Genomic DNA, 13,786 nt, shown 5'->3' on the forward strand with positions numbered 1-13,786 from the left:
AAGCTTGGCTGGTACCCAGCAGAGGCTTGAACATGTAAGGGTCCTGAGGTTTTTGGGTTATTAAAAAAAAAAAAAAAGAAAAGAAACAGCAGGAAGGAGGGACTTGGAACTGCCCTTTAGGAAAGCTCTGCGGAATATACCAGGAGCTTTAAACAAATGTGTACCCTTTGCTCCAGGAGGTATACTCCAGGGAGTCTAATCTGAGGAAATGACTCTGAAAGCAGAAAAGGTTTGCGCACAAAGATGTTCCTCACGGCATTATTTATAACACTGGAAAACTGGAAACACCTTCCACGCCTTGTAGAGAACTGGTTAGAAAAGGGCCCTTAATGCCCTGTCCTCAGCCACCACCCACAGTCAGGAAGGCATGGCAGTAACGAGGCAGGAGAACGGTTAGTGATGCCATGGGAAATGAAATGTGGGGGCAAAGCTACAGAGCGTCAGATTTCACTTGTGTTTATTAGAATTTTCATAGGAAAAAAAGGACCAAAAGAAAATACGCTTAAAGGCTATGGAACAGTTGTATTTATGAGTAATTTTCCATATGGTTCCCTAATTCCTAAATATGTTTACTGAACTTATTTTATAGTGAAAATAACAAACATTAAAAAAAAATGTAAAGGCTATTCTAGGCAGCCTGCCCCATCCTTCAACCCCCTCGGCAAACAACAAGGGGCACCCGCAAGGCCACTCCTTCCTTCTTCCTGTCCACCTGCCCTCGCCTGCCCTAGTCCCGGCCCCGACCCACAGCCTCACCACAGGAGGATGTGACCACACTGAGCTCACCCTCTCCGTTTCAGCACCCCTGGGGGAGACGCAGACCCGGCAGGCAGCAGGTGGCCAGTCTAGGGCCAGGTCAGCACACATGCTGGGCCGTGGGGCAGGGGTTCCATCAACGCAGGCCTGGACCTCGGGTCAAGGATCTCTCCAGAATTAGGTTCCTAGTTGGGCCGAGGCTGCTTCCTGCGCCACTGCTCTCGGGTGTCTATTTGTGACAGACCACAAGCTGGAGGCAGTTACTGTGTCAGTGGGAGAAACTCAGATGTCAGAGATACCAGGGTTCTAATCCCAGCTCACCACTTACTGGTTGTGGGACCTTGAACAAAAAGTCACTTCACCCCTCAGAGCCTCAGTTTCCTCATCTCATAAAATGAGAATCACAATGTTTGCTCTAGGCTGTGGTGGGGTTTAAATGGAACCAAGCGTGTAAGGTGCTTAGCACGGCATCTATAGGCAGCTAGAAAAAAATGTGTTTTCCTTCCTCCTCCGTCTCTCAGGAACTCTTTCAGAAAGAAGGAAAAGTGACATGATGGAAGAGTGGAGACCACTGCAGAGGAAGGGGAGAATCCCAAAGGCCCAGGTGGTACACACCCTGGGGACAGACCCCTGGGATAGAAGACCCACTCTGACACGTGCGACCACAATCTCCTCATCTGTAAAATGGGGATGCTATTGGTATCCACCTCATGGGGCCTTCATAAGGTGTAAAGGAGCTAATGCAGACAAATCGCACAGCCCATAAATTAAGTGCTCACAGTTAGCTGCCAGTATTGTTAGTGTTGCTGGTGGTGCTCGTTATCCCGGGAGCATGGGCCCTAGCGTGGGAAAGGTCCTACTGTGCTTCCTCTAGGCAGCTCCTGCATCCCCTCCTAGTTTCAGATGGGGCCTCTGGGCCCCTAGAGATGAAGTGCCTTGGCTGCTAGGAGTGGGAACCAGCTCGACCAGACCAGCCCCCCACCCCCCGCCTGGCCCCACCTACCCACAGCACAGATCTCGATGCTGATGGTGAAGATGGAGTGGGAACGCGAGGAGTCCTTGTTCATCAGGGTGTAGCCGACCGAGCGGTTCCTCCAGCCCGTGTCCATGATGTGCTCACACTGGGCCACACTGTACACCGTGCACACGGACAGCCCCTTCACGTACACCCCCTTCTCCGGGTGCTCCTTCAGCTGCGGCAGGAGGCAAGGGAAAGAGTGGGCTGGGAAGGGTCCAGTTCAGGCCACCTTTGCCCTCCTGCACTGCAGGCTGTCTCCTCAAACTCCCTGTAACAGGCAGGGGGTTTGCTTCAGCGGAACCAGCCTCAAACCTACTCCTGCCTCTTACTTGTTGTGGGAACTTGGGCCAGTGACTTCCCCTCTCTGAGCCTCAGTTTCCACATCTGTAAAATGGGCACAACACACCTATCTCCTAGGGATGTGGTGAGTACTCAGTTAAGTAAGGCCCATACACTACTTGGCACGGGGCCTGGCAAGTGCTCCACAAACACCAGCCACTGTCCTCACTGTTGCTGTCGGTGCAATTATAGTAAAGGTGGTTTCCAGTCGGGAACTTCAGCTCCTGGGAGCTGAGCCTGTAGTCACCCAAGGGCTCTGACTGCTTCACCCCTGCCCTCTAAACACGGCTCCAGTTCTCTTCTCTGCCATGGGTCCAGGGCAACAAGGATGTCCCCAGACGCTGGGATCATGATGCATGAAGGGCCATTTGCTGCCCAGAACTCCTGCTGGCCCACAGCTCAAATTGGCCCACAGCATGATGGCAGTGAGTAAATTAATTTATCTGATGGCTCCCTGCTTGCTCTCCAGGCAGCCAAGTTGTTTTGTTGCTGACACAGAGCTGTGAAATGCAATATTTTTCAAGTGTAAGAGGAAATAAAACCACTCTGGCAAGAGCAGAATAAATTAGGATAAAAGTCATCCGTCTGCCGCTCTGAGCCACGGAAGCCTCAAAGGCTGGTCTCCAGGCAGCCTGGGTCCCCGGTGGGACTGGGCCCACGCTGCACAGCTGGGAGCCCGGGGGAGCAAAGCCTTGCCCCATCAGCCGAAGTTTGGAGACACAGCCAGGCCCAGCCTGAAGGACTGTGCTTCATGGAACACATAAGAAACTGAGGCACAGAAAGTTTAAGTGACTTTCTGAAGGTCACACAGATATTAGTAGCAGGGCAGCCCTGGGGTCATAGGCTGTGGAAGACTCTAAGGCAGAGGATGGAGAGGGGCTGGCGCAGCCTGTAGTGACTGGAGCTTGGGATGACAGCGGGCTGACCTTGCCCTGGGAAGTGGCTGCGCAGATGGAGCAGAGGACGGAAGCAGGAGCCCCTGCAGACAGTGTGGCCTGAAGCCAGCCCCGGGCGCTGTGGCACCTAAGGTTCCATTCACGCCCAAGGCTGTGCCTGCGCCGCTGTCTGCTCTGCCCACTGCCGCTCCCAGAACCCAGAGGCCGGCCTGGCGCACAGCAGCCCCAGCTAAGTGAGGCTGCTCACCGCCTCGGGAAGAATGGAGCTTCCTATTGTTCAGACAGTCCTGGTTAGAAACCTCGCTCTGTCGCTTGCTAGTTAGAGAAGTCAGTTTGCCTCTCCTGGGCCTCGGTTTTCTCATTTGTAAAGTAAAGATACTAAAGCCCATTTTTGCAAGACGATTATGAAGACTGAGAAGAGAATGAGGCTCTAAAAAGTGCTCCGCGTTCTCGGAGGGGCTCCGTGCACACGGGGCAGAGGAGGGCGGGGACGTTCTGTCTCCCACAAGCAGGAGAAGGGACAAGGAGGCAAACCCTCACGTAAGGGTGCCACCCGCCTATTTGGGGGCCCAGGAAGGCTTGCCCCCACCTGGGGATGCCCGCTCCCCTCACTCCCCCACCCCCCACCGCGCGCCGCTTCCTTGGCAACTGCGCCTGCGCGGCGAGCCCGGTCGCCATGGCAACCACAGGGGAACACGCTGCGCTGCGGTGGCGCAGGTGAGCCCGCAGGATGCGTCCACAGCCGGCCCCAGCCAGGAAGCGCCCCCAAGGAGGAGGGGGTCACAACACTGTCCATAGGGGTGCTGGAACCTACTGGAGGGGCCCTGAGGGCCTCCACCGCCTAGCCCTGGGGTGGGTTCCATGAGCCAGGTCCGCAGTGGTCCGGAAGGACGGGAGGATGGTTAACAGGCTCCCCCAAATCTCTAGCAGGCCCTAGCCAATCAAATAACCTCTCATTACCAAAATGCAGGCCCTGCGTTAAGCACAGGTGAAGAGCTTGTGCTGTGGGGCCTAGGTTCAAATCCCATCTCCATCCTTTCCCGGCCCGAGAAGGTGGGCTGGTCTCACCCAGGCACACGGAGCCTCAGTGGCCTCCTCTCTGATGAGGGCTAAGAACAGCCCCCAGCCCCTCGTCCTGAGACTGTTGTGATGTCGCGTGCACCTGTCACCGGCAGTCCTCCCACCTGCCAGGCAGCCTGACTCTCAAAACCTGCGGCCTGGACCCCAGCTGGGGCAAGTGCACGCCGCTGCCACACCTTCGTCCCTCGGGCCCTGGGTAACCGAGGCCGTGCCAGGGGCCAGCACACTGAGCATGAGGAGGAGGGCCCCTCTGCTCTGTGCCGCCCGCACGAGGCCCTGAATCCGCAGGCTGACCTTTTGGGGCTGACATGTGGGAGCAAGTCCCTGCGCCTGCCTCCTCTCCCCGTTTTCCTGTCTGGGGGCTGAGCTATGACTCAGCTACCCCAGCTCCAGGAAAGAAAAGACAGAGGAAGGACTGCAGTGGGCGGCTGGAGGTTCCTGCACAGAAAGGGCAAAGCACTGCGGTGCTGGGGAGGAGCGGAGGAGGAGGGGTCCAGGCAGGCCCTGGTCGGAATGGGGACCTGGAGGGAGGGAATTCACACCTGTGCGGACCTGTTGCAGCATGTGGCCTGGCGCTGCTACACTCGAGGTCTTCCCAGTAAGTCTTTGTTGAATGAATGTCTCAACTTTGGCCGAACTTATCTTTGAATGGAAACCCATTGCTGGCTTCTCATTGCCCAAGGGTTTCCTGTATTGCTGACCCCAAAAATACAGGGAAGAAAGCACCCAGCTACTCAGATCCCACAAGTTCTGTAGAAATGCAGTTACTAGTAATTTGCTGTGTGACTTTAGCCAATTCTCTTCCCCTCCCTGGTACTCAGCTTTCTCATCTGTGGCAGGGAAGAGTTGGACTAAAAGCTCTTTAAGGGTCTTCCCAGCTCAAAAAATTTTAATGATTTTTTTCCATGATATGACTGGTAAAAAAGTTTTCAAGACAGCTGCTCCCTGAGGTCTGATTTGTTCAGCTGGACCAAGGAATGGTTGCAGATCAGAGAGGAACTCACAGTCCCCAAAATGGACACATGGCAAGTGGGGGCAAGCAGGCTGCTCCAGCTGAGCAGGCCGCTCTGCCCCCACGTGGGTGGAGGTGGGGTGAAAACCAGGTGGTTCCGACACCCTGTCCAAGCAGTCAGTGAGGTTTGGGAGCACTGGGAGGTGTCCCAAGCAGCCCCCTACCTGGCTCTGTGTCTCCCCTGTGGCTGTCAAGGCATGTGCCTGGGGGAGATCTAAGTAGTTTGGGCCAGGGAAATGTCCAGCCCTGACTCTGTGGCTTCCTAGCTGAGTGGCCTTAAGTCATCACCTCATTCTCAGACTGGTCTCCTCACCTGTAAAATGGGAATCTCTGTAGCAACCTCACGGAGTTGATGCTCATTACTGTTTGAAACCCCCAACGCAAGCACTCTGCATCTGAAGGAGGTGGGCCTCTTGGGAGCCCACTGGTTGCTTGGTCAGATAAGCAGCACCAGAGTTGAAGGGTAGCCACTAGCATTCTGGCTGCAGATCTATGTCAGCCTGCCCTGACTGGCCTCTCCTCCTCAGACCTGACCAGATCCCCAAGCATTTAAAAAGTCCCAGATAGGGCACATAACCAAGGCCTCACACTCAAGTGAAGGCTCAGCACCCAGACTTGGCTCCAGCCTTGCCACCAACTGGCTGTTCAGTTCTAGCAGGTCACTTGACCTTCCTGGGTCAAGTTCTGTCCATCTCAAAAGAATCCTCAGAGCATCTAATCCTACTTCACCCTGCTAGGAAATTATGTTCTTTCTAGCCTTTTAGGAGACTGAGGACAATTTATGAAATGTATGCAATACTCAGTGACCAAGTGAGCCAGCCCTGCCTTTTTCTATCATGAACAACCAGTCCTTGACCCCTCCCTCCAAGAGTTCCACTTGGTAACCAACCCCTGGTCATATTCACTGTCTTTCTCAGAATCCCGATGCCCCGCAAGAGCTCACACATCAAACACCTACTACACACTAGTGCTTTGCTAAGTAGCTCATCCTCACGACCTTCTTCAATCCTCACAACCCCTCTGTAAGGTCGTATCATCGGTCCTTGGGCACCCCCAAGCCAGATCCCTTTCAAAGGGCAACAAGGTCCCAGAATCTGAGGCCACCAGCAGCAGTGGAATGGGATGTTTGAGATTCAGCACTTGAAGTCAGACAGACCTGGGTTCAAACCCAGCTTCAGCCACTGAACTGCTGTGTAACACTTCGGCAAGTCAATCAACCTCCCTAAACTAGCCTTTCTATTTTGTTAGGCCGGGGATGATGATATCTACCTAACAAGGTTACTGTGAGTATTAAATAGGAAATGTGCCTAAAGCAGTCAGGAAATAGTAAGTGCTCAATAAATGATAATCATTATTACCTCTGTCTATTTTGAAGGGCCCCTAGAGATTTTCAAAACAATTTTTTAGAAGTGGAACTTATTTTTCAAATGAAATCTATCATAAAATTTCATCTATTTCAATAAAGGGAGCATTACCTTGTAGGGGCCAGCCCCACCGTGTGGCCCCCTCCCCCCCTCCCCTGCAACTTGGACTCCGCAAACACTCCAAACTTTGATTCAAAAGTTCCCACTCTAGTCAGAACCAGCGCCTGTGCCTTCAGGATGCCTTCCCTGTATTTCCGAGGGGGCACCACCTGATGCCAGCATCCTCCCCCAGCCCCCACCTGCCTGTGCCAGGTTTGCACCCACCTCCAGCTTCTGCTTGGTGTCAGCCCCCAGCAAGTCACGCACATCTTCATTGTAGATCTCCAGGTAGGAGGCCCGGACCAGGAACTTGGTGTTCTCTGCACACTACAGAGAGTAGACAGGGAGAGCAAAGCCCCCTGAGCACCTGCTGCCAGGCCTGACCCTGGGACCCGAGCCCTTTGCAGCCAGGACATCACAGCAGGAGGGGAGAGGCGTCCCCAGCCTCACCTGGCCCTGCCTGCCCGCCTGGCAAGCTCTCTCCTCCTCTCCAGCTGTGTGGCCCTCAGGCTCCTCAGAGTTGCATAATTTTCACATTGCATTGTCTAACCTCTCTCTACAGGCCTCATGGGAAAGGAAACGGGAGAGGCCACCCATTATTTGGGCAGAGAAACTGAGTCTCCAGGTGAGGCTGGGACCAAGCAACTGGCCCTAGGCTGATCCCTGACAGTTCTCTGTTGCTAGATGTTGCCTGGGCGGGGAGGGGTAGGGCAGCCCCAACATGAGTCCCGGGAGCAGGGGAAGTGGGCTCTGCATCTGCCCAGGTGGCAGTCCCCGCTCGGCCATCTCCCAGTTGGAGGAACCTCTGCGCATTGCCATGAACGGTCGCCAGGGCAGTCTCACCTGCAGCTGGACACTGGGATAACGAGCCTTGGCCTGGCCCACAAGGGCTCCAAGTCTCGGCTTCCTTATCTTGAAAATGGGAATAATGTTACCTCCTGGGCCAGGGTGGAGATTCAATGAGATTACTACGCAAAGGGCTTTGCACAAGGCTTAGCTCAATGAAAAGGGAAACTATGACTGTCACAAGCACTGCTCGGGCCAGTGCTCCGGGTCATTACGTCCCCCTAGAGTGTCAAATGAAATGTTAAAACCCCCAAATGGCAGGAGGTATACAGGGAACTGGTAGGTAGAAGCTTCTCAGTTTTAAGTTCTTTTCCCTTCACCCTTTCAGAAGTCAGAGCCTGCCTCTGCTCACCTGTGCCTAGTCAACGCAGGCCGATCAGGCAGCGTGCCGCAGGTCAGAGTGCCCCAGGACCAATCGCGGCAGCGCCTGGGGAGCCCACAGGCCCCCTGGACCAGCCCTGCCCTTTCCCTCCACCAGGCCCATACCTGGATGCTCTCAAAAATGTGCTCAAAGGCCCTGGGGATGATGCCTCTCTGGGAGGGTGGGTCCGGCAGGCCCTGCATGGTGAAGGACTTCCCGCTGCCAGTCTGGCCGTAGGCAAAGATGGTGCCATTGTAGCCCTCAGTGACGCCCTGCATAGGGGGACCAAAAGCCCGGTGCTCAGCTGGCTGAGCCCAGCCGGGTTGGGGCCAGCCCAGGTCTGCAGGGCTGCCTCCTCACTCACTGTGAGGGGCTGGAGGCCCCTCCCTGGTGTCCACCACAGTGGCACTGGGGTGCAGGTGGGCAGTGTAGAGATGAATGCAGCGCAGCTCTGTCCTCAAGGACTTCACTGTCTGGTGGGGCTGGAGACTGTCCCTATGAGTGGTTAAGAGCTTGTGCTGCAGGGCCTAGCCACCTGGGTTCAGATCTAGTGCCCACCCTCTCCTGACCCTGCACCCTCGGGCAGGTCTTAACAAGGCGCGTGGAGCCTCAGGGGCCTCCTCTGTGAGAAGGGGTGAGAGCAGCATGTCCTTCTGGGGCTGTCGTGAGGCTTGCCTGAGTGCTTTCATGCGTTGGCATGTGGAGCGCTGGCACGCAGAGGTGCTTGCTAATGTCTGCCTGGAGTGTGGGGGAGACCAGGATACAAGCGATTCTCACACAAGTGAGTGGAGGTGGATGTAATGACAATGCTCCTGCACCCGGCAAGGAGAGGGCATGCCGAGAGGGGGAACGACGTGCAGGGAGAACCAGGCCAAGCTTCCTGGGAAGGTCGGAGGAGAACCAGGGTAGTGACAGTGGGCTTGATTTTGACAGGTGACAGGAAGAGGAAGGCACTCCTAGCTAAGGGGCTCAGAGGGGTGAGAGGCTGAGAGCAGGTGGAGGTGGGCGAGGGGGATGGAAGACCAGGCTGGGAAGGAAGGTAGCCACCAGCTGGGCAGCAGGCCTCAAGTCCTTCATTCCCTAAGGGACAGTCATTCCATAGGGACTGATTCCCAGTCTGTGCCGGTGCCGTGCTCTGGCTGGGGATGAGCGACGGGCACAGAGGACAGCCTAGTCCCTGCCCTCGCAGAGCTCACCGGGTCACAAACTCTAGAACTCCGCACAGGGGAGGGGGAGTCCTGCTCCCAGGCCCCGAGGACCCACAGGGCATTTATGCCTGGTTTCCACTGCATAGTCCCATCCTGTACACCATATGGGGCTCAGGGGCCTCAGGACTGCTGATGGAGGAAGACCACAGAAGTCATGATTCATAGCTTCTCAGAGGGACAGGCCTCATTTTTACAGGCAGAACTAGACAAGCACCTGTCTCCTATCCAAGGAACCCTGAAAACGGAGTGGGTTCCTGCAGCTCATCAGAAGGTGGCAGGCCCAGCACACATAGGGATGGGTCCCCTGCAGTGGGGGAGGCAGTGGCAGACCGGTCACCCAACCAGGAGCCCCGCTGGCTGGGCTCCTCATAGCTGGGGACACATAAAGTCCCAGGAAGAACACAGTGCAGAGGCCAGAGTATCAGTGTCACCCACTGATATCAGTGTCATCCAGAGAAGGGATTCTATACAGAAATACATAGTGCTGCACTGGCCAGTGGGGCAGCCACTAAGCTGCACTAGAAATGTGCCCAGTGTGATTGCGGAACTGATTTTAATTAATTTCTCTTAATTGAAACAGGCTAAAACATTTTTCCATTTTTTGTGATCCATTTCAACAGCTGACACTTAAGCATCTGAATTGAGTCATGCTATAAGTATAAAACACATACCTGATTTCAAAGATGTAGTATGGAAAAAATGCAAAATATATCACTGTTATTCTATAATAGTAATATCTGTTACAATGTTTTATTGAAATAATATCTTGGATATCTTGGGTTGAGTAAAATATATTAATTGCACTGTTTCCTTTCACTTTTTTAACATGTGGCTACTAGAAACGTTTAAAATATGCATGTAGCTCACATGATGTTTGTTTTGGAAAGCACTGCTCCAGAGCTCTGCCATCCAATATGGGAGCCATGAGCCACATGTGGTCATTTCGCTTAATTAAAATTCAGTTCCTCGGCAGCATTAGCTCCATTTCAAAGGCTCGCTTGCCACAAATAGCTAGTGGGACCTAACTGGACGGCCCGACACAGCACGTTCCCACCATCACAGGCAGTGCTCCGGAACAGCGCTGCTCTGGAGCGGAGCAGAAAACAGGTTTACATGCACTTTTAAGATAAAACATAAGATTTCAAAAAAATATCACCCATCAATTGACCTGAAGACCTGCCAGGGACAGGCTCACATGTGGAGCAGGTCCTAAATGTCAGCCGCTCTGTTCTTCCACCCCAGGTTCCGTCACGTTCCCCTGTGCTATTATCACTGAATGATTTTCATGAAATCAACTGTTAATCAACTTGCTTTTTAACTTGTCATCCTCAGCAATAATTCCCATTAAATAGCATTACAGCTTTTGTCTGTTGAATCACTCTGTCCCATCCAGGGACCAAATTCTATGGCTCCCATTGCATCAGTATCTCCAGAAACGTGGCCCAGCATCCTCAGTCTGGACATGGTAGAAGCCAAGATACCTGGGCCCTGGGTCGTCCGGGTGGGGGGCTGTTCAGAGGTGACTTCAAGGTGTGAAGGGGGAGATGGCAAAGCCACTGGTTGGGAGACAGCCCACAGACAGGGCAGCAGGCCAGGCACGGAGGTGAGGAACCTCGGGTTAGGACATGCTGGGCTGGCTGAATGGTGGGTCTGGGGTGGGCAGCATCCAGGAGAGTCAGAGAGGTCACCCAGTGACAGAGAACATCAGGAGTGAAGCCCGGATTTGAGGGCTGGAGAAGAAAAAGGGAAGGAAAGGGCAGAATAGGGCAGTCAGAAGGGCTGGCAGCTTCCTACAGTAGGACCAAAGGGAAGGGCCTGGGCAGGAGCCCACCTGGAGGTGGTCAGAGCCCTGGGAGCGCCCTGGGAGCGGAGCAGAGTCCAGCAGGATGGACACACAGCCACGGGGCCCTAATGGTGCAGCTGCTCCTGGCTCAGAGCCACCTGAGCTATGCTTTCATGCTGCTCATTGAATGGCAGGTGGCAGGATGGAGCAGGAGGACGGGGCACTGCAGTGGGCATCAGAATCTCTGCTAACTCACTCTGTGATACTCCAGGCCTCGGTTTTCCCATCAGGAATGAGGAGTCCAGCTCCACACATGTCTGCAGAGTCTTGTGAGAACCAAATGCTGGTCTCCACCTGGAAGGCCCTTTCCTCTACCTTCTTGTCTGGCCTATAACTCTCATCCTTCAGGGCTCATCACTTAGATCCTATCACTTCCAGGAAGCCCTCCTTGACTCCCCTCCAAGTCTGGGTTTGCTACTCTTCACTAAGCTGCCAGATGCTTCTCCTCCCACCCATCACCCTGGATCTAGCTGTTAGCTTAGCTGCTCCTCCACCTGACCATGAGCTAGAGAACAGTGCTCCCAATGACTAGATGGGGCCTAGTATGGAGATGCTATTTGTTAGCTGAATAAATGAACGAATGAATTAATTAAATGAACACGTATGTGTTGAGTTTGAGGTTCTGTGGATTCCAGAGGCAGGTGTCTGGCAGAAAATCCCCAAGTAGTATCAGAAGTGGGGACAGTAGGGAGAGCTGGAGGAGAGATCTCATACAGCCAGTGGGTCCTTAGCGTCATCCCTCTGGCCTGGGGCTTCCCGGGGACCCTGAAAAGGGAGGCTTGCTCAGAGGAGTACTTCCAGGATGAGGAAGGGACCCATGAGCAAGGCTGAGGCCCCGGAGGAGACAAAGCCAGGGAGGACTCAGTCCTGGAATCTTCAAATCTCCAAGGGGCCAGCCCTGGACAAGGGAGCAGAGGTGTTCGGGGTGCCCATGGGTCAGAGTGGGTTCAGGGAGGCTGACTCTGACTCACTGTGCAGGATGGTCTTCCAGGAGCTAAGAGCAGAGGTGGAATGGGCTGCTTTGGGAAGAAGGGGCTCCTGCCACTGGGTGGACCTTCAAGGACCCAGTGGGGTAGGGGGACAGGACCAGAAAACCCCTCAGGTCCCATCCAGGATGGCAGAAGGGCAGCCTGGCCATCTGCAGAGCCTGGCACCTGTAGGGAGAGCTGCCCTCACCCCTGGGCAAAGTCCTGACCTCTGAGGAGCTGTGGGCTTCAGATACTTCAGCCCTCTCAAGGGCTTTGACTGCATCTTCAAAGAAGGGATAGGGCAGCCAGAAGAGGTGTTACAGGCTTCTTAGTTGTTGAATGGCCTGCCAGCCAAAATAAAAAAGGCTCTGTGGTAAAACACATTTTGGAAACACCGGGTTAACCAAGCCAAATGAGCTTGTTGGCTGCAGGACTCCCCAAGGTGCCAAGTATCCCACTGTGTGCGTGGAAACTTCAAGTGAGACAAGCTGTATTCAGCATTTCCCTAACTTTCCTTTTTTCTGGGACAACCTGTGACGTCTCACTTAGCTAATGATTCGCTGCAGCTGGGAAGATGCTGGTAGAAAGGAAAGAGCCCTTGGCCACGAGACACAAGGTGTGGCTCCAGCCCATGGAGCCTAGGCAAGTCTCCTCCCTCTGGGCCTCAGTCTCCCTGTCTGTGAAATGGGGGTGCCTTCCTTGTTTCGAAGCCCAAGCGAGCTACCTAGTGTGAGAGTGCTCTGGAGAAAGGCCCACAAAGGCTGAGAAATTCGTTGCCCCTGTTCCTCAACCCCTGAGGAAGTAAGTTAGACCAAAGGTAAAGGGTTTCCATTCCTCTAAGACAAAGGCCAGGCCAACGGCCTTCTCTCTGCAGACGTGGGGGAATCCCAGCACACGCACAGACATGTGCCTAGGGAGGGTAGAGAGGCGACTGGGCCGGGAGGAGGAGGCCAACACCGATTGGGGGAGGTGGCTGGAGCTTTTACAGAAGTCCTGAGGTTCTCTGATGAGAAGGGAGGGCGAGTGGTCTTGGGGACCAGAAGGGAGCGGGGTGAGCACCAGCTCTGGCACTGGGGGCAGTGGAGACACGGACATTATAGGAGGTTCCTTCTGTCTCCTGCCTGGACGAAAGTCTCCAGCCCAACCTGTCACTGTCCACCTGACCCCTTCCAGGACAGCCTTCCTGCCCAACTTGTGGGCCTCGCCGTCCTTTCAGGACCTCCCCAGGGGGCCCCAAGCCCTGCCCAGCGGTCCTTGGAGGCGGCCTCCCGGGCGCCCTCACCTCCACCAGCGGGTAGGCGATCTCGTTGTAGATCTGCTCGGTGAAGTGCTCCATGTAGTAGGCGCCGTCGAAGGTAAACTGCTTGGGAGGCTCGCGGGCGGCGCCCGGGTTCTGGATGAAGCACTGGCCGCGCGCGGAGTCCACCGTCACCACGCACTGGCAGTTCAGCTCCCGCTCCCGCCGGTTCATGGGGCGGCAGCGCACCACCACCTTCACCGACTCGGAGGCCATGGCGCCGCGGCGGGGACGCACGGTCGTGGGGCGGGAGACCCCGGGCAGCAGGGGGCGGGGAGCCTCAGGACCGGGCCGGGGCAGCCGCCACCTCCCGCGCCCGGGATCGCCCGTCCCCGAGGCCCGGCCGGGGCGGGAGACGTGGGGGATCCGCGCTGCAGGCGCCGCCGCAGGACCAGAGCCTCGTAGCCTCCTGCGGCCCCGCTCGCCGCTGCGGCGTTCACCGTTGCTGGGCAACGCCCGCGGCGTCACAGCCGGCGGCTCCCGGGGACGTCGGCGCGTTCTGGGGGCGCCGAGCCGCAGGGCGTCGCGCGGGACCGTCCCTTGGCCGGAGGCGGCCCGCGCCAGGCGGTCCACGCGCGTTCTGCTGTCTAATCCTCACGGCTCGGGGTCGGAGAGGGCACGCGACTTGCCCTGCTGTGGGCGGGCCAGACTCCACCTGGGAGAGACACCGACGAGGGGCCGCCCGCGGGGCTCCAGACC

The 13,786-nt window shown here is 55.6% G+C and overlaps 1 protein-coding gene across 1 annotated transcript in view; it reads right to left on the reverse strand.

Annotated features, from left to right (window-relative positions):
- KIF17 (kinesin family member 17) overlaps positions 1–13,786 on the reverse strand; it is a 41,480-nt gene extending 27,694 nt beyond the window's left edge. Inside the window, exons 1-4 of the mRNA XM_057501931.1 lie at positions 13,073–13,786; positions 7,897–8,043; positions 6,790–6,891; positions 1,760–1,949 (exon numbers count right to left, since the gene is read on the reverse strand). Of these exons, the coding sequence (XP_057357914.1) occupies positions 1,760–1,949; positions 6,790–6,891; positions 7,897–8,043; positions 13,073–13,303 (670 nt within the window). The 5' untranslated portion in view covers positions 13,304–13,786. The remainder of the gene's footprint in view (positions 1–1,759; positions 1,950–6,789; positions 6,892–7,896; positions 8,044–13,072) is intronic.

This window comes from Manis pentadactyla, chromosome 4 (assembly GCF_030020395.1).
Source record: "Manis pentadactyla isolate mManPen7 chromosome 4, mManPen7.hap1, whole genome shotgun sequence".
NCBI classification, from domain to species: domain Eukaryota; kingdom Metazoa; phylum Chordata; class Mammalia; order Pholidota; family Manidae; genus Manis; species Manis pentadactyla.